The following is a 10,521-nucleotide window of genomic DNA, read 5'->3' on the forward strand; positions in this document are numbered from 1 at the left end:
TATGTTCTATAGTTTGCTACAAATGACATTTGAGATAGACCATCTATTATAATAGATGAATTATTTGCATTCATGATTGTAGAAGCACTTTCTTACAAGAAAAAAGATTGTGAACCTCAAACCATTGAAGAAGTAATGCATTGCTCTGACTTGTTAAAATGAAAAACTACCATTGAGTAGGAGTATGCTTCTTTACATAAGAAAAAAGACTTTGGTCCAATTGTGGAGACTCTTACTTCTCACCCTATAGAATATAAGATAGTATTAGTATACAAGCAAGATTCTAAGGATCAAATAACTTGCTATAAAGTTTGTCTTGTTGCTTAAAGATTCATCCAATAGTTTGGCATTAATTATGAATCCACATATTTTTCAATCATGGATTCAATTATATTGTAATATATTATTAGAATGATAATCATGTCTTCCTTGAAATGTATTTTAGGGATGTGATAATTGTGTATTTGTATGGTTCTCTTGATGTAGATATTTAAATGAAAGTTCCTCTTAGTTTGAAAACAGAAACTCCAAATGTACTTGCTTCAAGATAATATTATAGTATTAAATTACACAAGGCCTTATTCGATCTAAAATAATATAATTGCATGTGGTATCAATGTCTCTAAGATTATTTGATTACAAATAAGTTTTTAAATAATCTTCTAATCTCTTATTTATTTATCAAACAAGATAAAACTGATTTTATAATCATTGTTCTATATGTTGATGATTTTAACCTAGTGAATACTAGATCTGCATGCATTATAGCTACTAATCTACTATCTATGAATTTGAGATGAAAATGCTAGGAAAAATAACTTTTTGCATTGGACTTCAAATTATGCATCTCACAAATGATAGCAATTTTTTTCTATCAATTATTGTATATTTGACAAATCTTACAAAAATTCAATATGATTGATGCTACTCCATTGTAAACACCAATGGTTGAATATGGTCATGATGGTCATGATCCATACCATCCATGTGAGGGGGAAGAAGAAATATTGAGAGATCAATCTCCATACCTTATAGTGATTGTAGCACTTTTATATTTAGGCACATCTACAAGACCAAATATTGCATTTGCAATTAGTATTCTTGTAAGACATAATACACGTCCAATACTACAACATTAGAATGGCATCAAATATTTATTATGTTATTTAAAAGGCACTAAAGATTTGAAATTATATTACATACAATCTGTAGATCTAAAATTGGTTGAATATTTTGATGTAAGATATAAATTTGATATTGCAACAGCTAAATTTCAAATAGGCTATGTATTTTTAAGACACGAAGTTGTAATATCATAGAAATCAATGAAACAAACTATAACTGCAACTTCATGCAACCATGTAAAAATTATTGCCTTACATGAAGCATCTCAAGAATGTATTTGATTGCAATCAATTGATAAACTCATTCAGACAACATATGGACTTTTATATGATGATTCTCCAATTATCTTGTATGAAGACAATAGCGCTTGTGTTGCACAAATACAAGTTGGTTTCATTAAAGGCAATAGAACAAAGCATATTGATCTAAAGTATTTTAGTTATATCCATGACTTAGTTACTGATCAAGGACTTATGATCAAAAAAATTGAATCTGCAAATAACCTTGCTGATTTTTTTACCAAAGCTCTCTCTTTGTACAACCATTGTTGACTTACTTATGGCATTGGTATGCAACAACTTGCTTTTCTTGAACAAGAAAGTTAATGAACTCTTAAAATGATATTGTATTCTTTTTTTCTTCATCTATAGTTATGTCCTTGAATACAATAAGGTTTTTTTAGATAAGATTTTAGTGACGTAGCAATTGTTGATCTTATGAAATTACAAAAAATTATAGATCATAATTTTTTGTAAATTCTATATTATATAAATATTAAAACAAGCAAAGAGGAGCATTGAAAGTATTAAATGTAGTCAAAGCTCTCCATGATATTTACTGTAGTTTATAATAAATATTATAGCTATAGTACTTGAGATGTGGTGGAAAAAAATTATTTATCTTCTCCTCTTCTTTTTGTATATGTGAAATAACTACATTAATAAACTCCCTCTTTTGTGTGTTTTTTTGTACACATTGCTTCTAACTACTCTTATGTCACTCCAAATTTTCTCAACAATGTCAACTTTGCAATAAATCACACTTAATCATTACATTATTGACTTATCAAATTACAAAGGCAAGTCTATTATCTAAAAACTACAAGAGAAGATTGGTTTTTCTTTCAAAGATCAAATTATGCCCATCAACAAAGATTTCATTTAAGTTACAACAAAGGCAATTTCAAATAAAGGCAAGATTTGCAATAACTATCAACAAATCTCAAGCACAATTGATGACATATACATGAATAGATCTTACAATTCATGTGTTTACACATACACAATTGTATGTTGCCTTCTTACAATGCACTTCTCCAATTATAATCAAGATCTTGCATTCTAAAAATAATGAAGATGCAAATTCCATTATAAATATAATTCATTTCAAAGTTCTTTCAATTTAGCTACCTAAGTTGTAATAGATAATAATCATTTTTTCCATTCACAATGACAAAACATAAATAATTCTATTGTTATGCACATGTTCTTTCTCTTTTTCTGGTCAACATTTTTTTAGGAGTGGTCAATTTTTCACTTAGCAACCACAAATTAAATTTTTATAGATATGTGATCTTAGTACCAGCTGCTGATCTAAGTTACTTTCACATACCCATCAGGAATGAGATGATGATTGATAGAAAGTACAGGGTTACAACTGTCAGGAATCTAAAAAAGTAGTTCACCTAAGTTGAAATACCTTTAGAATGAGTATGAGCAGAGAATTCGAGAGATCCAGATAGTGAAAATTCGTTTCCACTAATGGGCACACGAGACCACAATACGAAATAAAGCTTCATCTACGCTAATGAATTTAGCAACCTGTAAAGCGTGTTAGTCTTGCTTCCGTCTTGAACTCGGGTTGCAAGATAAAGAGGAAAATAGAAAGAAAAGATATTCAGATAGATTCGGACTTGCTGCTCAACAAATGAACCAATCAAGATCCTGGGTGTGAACTGTTACAGACACAATTCCATCTTTTTAAATATTAATGTATAGCTGAGAACAGAGCGTTAGATGTTGTTCTCACAATACTCAAGACTTGTTCTTCTCCATTTCAGCGCTCAACATGTGGTTCAGAAGTGATTGCACGTTGAAGTCCCTTGCCCTGCAGCCACACGAGGCCCGATTTCTGTGTCAATAACGTATCACAAAATATGATATTGATACATGTAACTGGGAACTATCACTTGGACTGAATATTGAATTGTGAACGTTTCAGGTGGTCTGAGTCATACTTTTAGTTCAAAAGACAGGCTTTGAAGGAGAGAACACTACCAAATATTGTAGGGTACCGAGTTCAGAATGATACCTCTTTGCTCTGCGCCGCGGGTTGAACCTGTCGGCCTGTGATACAACATTATCAACTATCGTTAACTAAGCACATTATCTTCGAGCCCAAAATCTTGACCGTTTTGTATGTTCGGAGACTAGTCTTTCCAACTAATTATTGTTTTTAGTAGTGGTTTGTGTGATGCTCACTTCGGCCCTGACAAATCAAGTTGGAGGATTAAAAAATGTATGAAATTTTCTCACCTCGTTGTCGGAATCACTACTACTCCCGTCTTCATCAGATGACTTCGTCGAAGCGGCCATTTCCATTTCCGCAAAAAATGCTTCCAAGACAAAAGCAGCGATCTGCGGTTTTCAACACCACAATCACCCATCCATAAGCAACTCTATGCAGTGCACATAAGCGTCGAGGCCCTGTAAGATAATCGTCACTTAATAATTACAAATGTCAGTTCTTCAACGTACATGGGACGGGAAATGGATCTTATCTCCTTACCAGATTAAGAAGAAATAGAACAGCAATCACGTAGAAACCCCAGAAGTAAAACATCGTCCACCACGTTCCGGTCAATACAACATAACTCTGCAAATTAAATTCAATGTTAGCTGCTTCAACATCAGTAGTGAATGTTAACAGGAGAAATTAGAGACTGAAGATGATACCGTTTACGATCATCGCCACAGATGCAAGCTTCTTCATGGTTGAACAAAAAACAGACAGTTGCAGTAGCAAATCTGGTATTTTCTTTAAAATTTTAAATTTTAAAAACTCACATCCATCCATGTCTGCCAGCTGCCCATGATAAGCAAGTCGAACAATGTAACCATGCCAGAAGAAAAATCGTTGAAGTTTTGCAACAAGTAGCTGGAGATAGTCAAGGATTTCGTTGCACAACGTAAAGTTCTCTATAAAAATGCTTTAGACAAGGGGTTCTGGCCAATGAGAAGTTTTCGTTTAGTGAAACATATCCACATAGCATGATCCCAAGAAAAGGAAAACAATTCTAATGACAATAAGGGAGGATACTCGCTCTCGAACATTGAGGTGGTCTCCAGGATGGGATTTCCAGCATAGACAAGACCACCGAAAAGCTGCACAATGCCTCAACAGCAATCCATGTTGTCAACGCCGACATTGTCTTACGGAGTAGCCTGAATACGAAATTGTTTTGCCACTGTCCATCTGAAACTATAAAACATTTATTCTCCTCTGGCTTTCATTCATTAATATTACTGACAAAAATGATAGAAAAGAGAAGTAAACGAGATAAGAAGTGGAACGTACGTGTACACCCAAGGAACAAAATAGGCACATAAGGCAGAAAACGATCCCCAAGTAAGGCATAAGATTCGGGATGAGTTTGAAGAACGTGGCAACCATAACCTTGTACCGCTCAACTAACACAAGCAACCTAGTCAACCGTAGAAGTCGTGCAATTAAGAGGTACCGGATCCTGCAACAATAACAAACATAAGTCTCAGAATACTTCTTCAACTTGGTTTTTACGTGGTGTCTACTCTACAAGTGTTATGAGAACAAGCTGACACCAAGTCAAACTCCTTTTTTAACTTTTCATGTTTTCGTCAATATTCCGAAATCACGCTGTATTGAGTTGAGATGTTGTACAGCTCGTCATTGGTGAAGAAGGGTAGATCACCGGGAGTGAAAAAGGCCACGGTCTCCGAAACCACTGCACAGAATCCAGCAAGCAGTGGTCAATTGAAGTTTCTACCAAGCACAGCAGAACTAGTATACAGGAACTAATATTTGTGTTGTGAGGAATAGGGGAAGAAATCTTCTTTAACCTACCAATTATCACGGTAATGATGAAGTCATATTGATTTTGAGCCGATCGCCAATAATTGGTGAATCCGTAAACGAGAACTTTTAAACCTACTTCGATCACGTAAACCCATCCTGAAGGAAAGTTACGGCCAGTCAGCATCGGAACTTTCACTCGTTCATTTGAAAGAACTTGCAGAATCACATCTCTCAATGTTACTTACCGAGGGCAAACTCGACATCTTGCCAGAGAGCCTGTGAGGAACTTTCCTCAATATCAAGCTGCGGCATAGCGGTCAAATGTAAGAAGTTCATAATAACAGAATCCGATTGATGAGTTCACATGCTTCTTCCAAGGCTTTAATGGCCTTAATAAGAAAGCAGAAGGCAAGCACATTTTTCAACATACTTGCGCATAGAACACCGCAAATATCTTCGTTTACGAATTTTTAATTCTAGATACGAACTCTACAAGTAGCTTCTTTTACGATACCCTCATACAAGACAAACCGAGGAAAAAGACTCATGATCATAGCATGCTAGCATTGAGTTGAACAGAAATTCTCCCTGGGACAAACATCTTTTACTGCAACTAACATTTTGGTCTTATTTGAGAATCCCGCATTTTTAAATAATGCACTATTGAATTGCATAACTTAGAATAAGGGGGTTTTATCATGCATCACCCACAGAGAACACGTCAAATTCTAACACAATGCCCACTGAAGGAACAAACCGTGGTTTCGATTATGACAGCTACGGCGTTGATGAGCAGAAAGCCAATCACAATTTTGTCGAAGGTTTGACTCCTGACAAACGCCTTAATAGCGTTGAGCGCAGCAGAGTTGTAAAAGGCTGGATAGTACTCGAACCATGAGGGCTACAATGGACACAAACAGAACCGATATGTGAGAAGCCAGTTTGTACGATACGTACGTTTATAATAAAGATTAATACTGCAGAAAATGCAATTAAGAGTAATCGAGGAATACATATATACAGAGACTAACTCATATCATATCCTATATGTTACAATAACGGGTTATAAGAAATCAATACCTCATCAGCTTTGTCGAACTTCAATGAGATAGCATTGCAAAGATCATTGAACTCCACTCTATCGATCTGTAGCCCATAATGCAGGATGTGAGTTTCAGAAGAGCAAGAAGCACTTACGTGCGACAGATATCAGTTTTGAAAGGAAGACAAGAAAGTGTACGGGCCTACCCGAAAGTCACCACTGTCGTCCAAGGCACAAAATACAGCTTCCATGTCATCATCTGCAATCTTTGGTAACGACCTGAAACCCAGCACCAACAACGAAAAATAAGAAGATACTCACTGTGGTCGCTTAGGAAACATGCGATAGTTTGGCAGTATACTTGCTTATATGGTCAATCAGTAAGAACTCAAACCAAAGGCGTATCAAAAGCTTACTGCAATCCACTAATGTTCTAAATTCGATTCTACTTTTAGGACTGAAGTACACGAATACAGATCGTTAAGCAGTGAGGAGGACTATATGCATTTGTGGCGCTATTTGCAGGCAGCTTCAACACACAATGCCACAATACACTTCTCATGCACCTGAATAATCTCAAGTTTTAAGGTGATTCCTAAGCTAGCAGAACTCATACCGGTACTTGTTGAGTTCCTTAAATAAACGAGCGCATTGAAGCTTATCCAAAAAACCTCTTTTCTGCAATATCCAAGAAGGGTTTCACAGCTCAGGGCATGAAAATTGTCAAAGGCAACCACCACAGGAGAATGTTAGACATCCCTACAGCTTACACGTCTGGACGCACTCTGCAGCTAACCTGTTCATCAAGAAGATTGAAGGCAGCACCCAGAACTTGCTGACGCTCATTCGCTTCATTTAACAGAAGCTTGGCCAGCTGATGCAATAAGCACCACTTTGGTTAGACTGAGAGGTTCTCAAAAGTCGATTGACAACAATCATCTGAGCGATGACGGACAACAGAATGCTCTAAATTTCTGCGAGAATGAAGCAGGTTCAATGTGTATTCAAATACTGAATGAATCCAACCAGCGGAAACAGAAGTGATGCAGAAGACTGATTTGAGAACGAAGAGCAAGCACGTTTTTAACAGAAAAATGTTTACAATACAATCTATGACCTGTGTACAAAAAGTGGATAAGGATAATGTTTACCTGGCCCTTGAAACTGTCGTATACAACGGCAAGCACTAAGTTCATAAAGAAGTAAACACCAATTAAGATGTACAGGATGAAAAAGAGGGAGTAAAACCGCGATGACCTGGAACAAAAGTGATTGGTTAGAGAGAATAGATCCGTAAGTTATTGTGTAAAACAGAAAACAACCATACATTCCACCCCTTCTCAAAAAATAGAGCAAATATCACGAGACAAGAAAGAAAAACCTTCTTATACAGCAGGCAACGAACAAGATTTTTATGTTAAAGATGTATATCATGATCAAAAAAAACTCTACAACCTCTGAATGAAGCTCATGACGACATCCATAGCAGTGCATGAGCAAAACCATGATCAGAGAAATACTTGTATGCATCCAACCAAACATCGGGACTGTTGGAGGTTGTAAAAAGGATGGCCATCTGATAGAGAGTGGTTGAGTAGGATGTGAATGTGGTCTTGCCCTGCACTGTGTCTTCAAACATCACGTATGCCAACCAGCTCGAGAAGAGCAAGTACAAACCCAGCAGTGCCTGAACGACAAATTTCAGGCCAAGATTTTGGTTACAACTTGTAATGCTTCAAATGCTAAGAATGAACGCATAGAAATGATCGAAGTTCAAAAACAATGTAGCAAACTTACAGCAATATCCGCGAAATCTGGGATAATCCCTGCTAGAGTCTTCACACAATTACGCAAACCCCTGATGAATACAAACAAGGAAGTACATTAAGGACTAGCGGCAACCGTGACAAGAAGATATAATTAAATAAGTAGTGCAGGGCCAACCAAGTAGAATAATCGTTAAACGATCCTTCAAGGTCGTTAAATATACCGAGTGTTCAGTATGACGACGGCAACTCTTAGATAAGGGGCCAGTCGAAATGGCAGACTGAAGATAAAACCGGTTGGTATGATGTAGATAGCATTGACAACTGTATCCAACGCCAATACGAGAAAGAAGGAGACCTGCGTACAGATTAGATGATCAAATTATCTCGTGAAGTGGGAAATATCACTGAAATTGTGTACCTGTACAGCAGAAGTTTCAGAGGAAAAAAAGAGACAGTTGACGGCTCACTCGTAAAAGATTGAGATTGTTCCTCCAAAACAGCTTATTTCCAGTAAAAGCAATCGGGAAGAATGTGTGCACTCCCAATATGAGGAGAACCACAACCTGCAAATTAGTCGTGCACTTAAATCAGCATGAAAGAATAAAAATGGTCGCGATGTTTTACAACGAAGCAACCCTCACTTCTACTTCTCTCTTCACAAACATTAAAGACGGGGGATGTGTTTTCGGCTTGAAGGACTCCACTTCTCACTGAGAGGTTCAGCATATAAATCGGTTACTGCATTCAGCGCAGTACGCTACGTTTGCGGAGTGATCCAAACCTCAGTGATGAGCGACTGATGTCGAGTCAAATAAGGAAGGCCTCCCAGAAAAAACTTCTCTCTATCTCCACATGGTGTTGGAAAGCTCTCCTTGCACCAAAGAGGCACCTGCAAAGCCAACAAACGAAACAATGTCGCGAGGAATGAAACGTTTATAACAACTCTGATAAACTCTGAGGTGCAGGAAAAAAAATAGAAACAAGGTCTTGAAAAGCTGTTAGATGAAGCTTACTTCAAAGAAATTCAACAAGAGTAACGCGGCGAGGTTCAATTCCCACAAAAAATCCAAACTTATATATGCGAAGTAGTACTTGGCAGCTTCTTCGAAATTGGATTGTTCAAGAACCTCCGGTGGCAGACCGACTCCATCCTCAGCCTAATCCACCAAATAAATTCAGCACGAAAGAAATTATTCATTCAAATACACAACAATCCAAATCTACAAGAAAAAATGAACATAAATAATTAATTACAATTAAAAATTTGAAAAAAATAATAAATAAAATATCACATAAAACTCGAGGCAGCGGCGTTAGTCCTTGGTTTCCAACAATGCAGCGATTTATTCGAGAAGGTTAAAATCAGAGAGGATTGCACATTGCGATCTGCAAAGACCAGTCAGAGAAGTAAAGTGGACAAAATTAAAGTGATTACTTCACGAGCAAAACCTCAGCACAAAGCTCGCGATTCTTGCTGCCTCCATCTGAGACAGGGAAGAATCTCGTTTCAGTACCTGATCAACCATGGCGGCAGCTTTCTGATACTTGTCTCCCCTGGTGATGGCATCCCCGCGTCGCCCAACAATGACATTGTTCAGCCCAGTGGATTCAAACCCTCCAGAGCTAGAGGATTCACCCCGACGTCGCAGCCCGCTGCCAGTCGGCAGTAACGGATCTTCCATCACCACAAAAATGACTCAATATCGAAGGTCCACCTTTCTCGTGCCTACAATCCACAACCCACGCCCTTGTTTACGTCAAAAGACTAGATCAAAACCCACGCCACAACCTCTCCTACACTTGAAACTCCCCCTGGTCTCTCCCTCTCTCTCTGTTTCTCCCCTGCATTGCGCTTTTTCCAAACCAACTTCATGTACAATGAACACAAAGCTCACAACCCCGAATCACCCCAGCAAGACTCACTTCGGGCAGCGAAATCCTCAAAAACCGAAACCAGATCAACACACTGATCAATGCGATATCTAACGCACACACGAAGTCTTTCTCCGTGTCATGAGGAAAACAGCGGGAAAACTACAAAATAACACCCAACGCACATGTCCAGAAAAAGGGGAAACGAGAAAAAACAAATAATAATAAATAAATAACAACAACTACTGAGGTTCAGTTCAGAGGAGTGTCATGTGGGAGCAAACCAGATTGGGAGGAATCTAGGACAGCATCTTTGAGGATCAGATATGGAGAGGACATGACACCTCCGGTGGGGCCTCGCCTTTGGGCTCACTCATTTACCAAACCTCCTAAAAACAGGCTCTTGAAGGGGTGCCCACAGTCTGTAAAGCTCAATTGCCATTTACGTTGCGTGGGTGGGGCTGTGGGGTGCGGGGGAGCGGGGGCTTTTTGCCCACAGCAGGGATTGTTACATGAAAGCCCTCCCTCCATCCACTCACGAATGCTCGCTCGCTGGTGGGACGACGAAGACGAAGACGGAGGTGGAGCCGTGTCCGCTGCGGCGCTTTCCATTTATCACCACTACCGCGTTATGGGCAAAAGCTGGGCCAAAGCCAAAAT

The 10,521-nt window shown here is 38.1% G+C and overlaps 1 protein-coding gene across 2 annotated transcripts; it reads right to left on the reverse strand.

The window, feature by feature from the left end:
• Positions 1-2,713: 2,713 nt before the first annotated feature.
• On the reverse strand, positions 2,714-10,286 carry LOC112289367 (two pore calcium channel protein 1). 2 transcript variants are annotated; one of them, XM_024534537.2, is made up of 24 exons: positions 10,146-10,286; positions 9,504-9,715; positions 9,003-9,146; positions 8,771-8,878; positions 8,457-8,552; positions 8,211-8,344; positions 8,018-8,078; positions 7,741-7,907; positions 7,372-7,477; positions 7,017-7,094; positions 6,837-6,898; positions 6,427-6,499; positions 6,259-6,324; positions 5,936-6,079; positions 5,424-5,481; positions 5,227-5,334; positions 5,044-5,107; positions 4,702-4,870; positions 4,444-4,508; positions 4,191-4,281; positions 3,913-3,999; positions 3,660-3,761; positions 3,436-3,470; positions 2,714-3,231 (listed from the first exon to the last, which is right to left on the reverse strand). In XM_024534537.2, the coding sequence occupies exons 2-24, from the start codon at positions 9,669-9,671 to the stop codon at positions 3,159-3,161; spliced, it is 2,259 nt and encodes a 752-aa protein (XP_024390305.1). In that variant the 5' UTR covers positions 9,672-9,715; positions 10,146-10,286; the 3' UTR covers positions 2,714-3,158. The 2 variants fall into 2 exon arrangements, with proteins under 2 accessions (XP_024390305.1, XP_024390296.1); XM_024534528.3 differs by having other exon boundaries at positions 9,913-10,155.
• Between the last annotated feature and the right edge of the window lie 235 nt (positions 10,287-10,521).

This window comes from Physcomitrium patens, chromosome 1 (genome assembly GCF_059467195.1).
Source record: "Physcomitrium patens ecotype Gransden chromosome 1, ASM5946719v1, whole genome shotgun sequence".
NCBI lineage: Eukaryota > Viridiplantae > Streptophyta > Bryopsida > Funariales > Funariaceae > Physcomitrium > Physcomitrium patens.

Coding starts and splice junctions, on each gene's coding strand:
- LOC112289367 (XM_024534537.2), bottom strand. CDS start 9,671: ATGGAAGATCCGTTACTGCCGACTGGCAGCGGGCTGCGACGTCGGGGT. Junction 8,345..8,456: donor ACAATCTCAATCTTTTACGA/GTGAGCCGTCAA, acceptor ATCTGTACGCAG/GTCTCCTTCTTTCTCGTATT. Junction 4,509..4,701: donor TTTGTTCCTTGGGTGTACAC/GTACGTTCCACT, acceptor GGCATTGTGCAG/CTTTTCGGTGGTCTTGTCTA.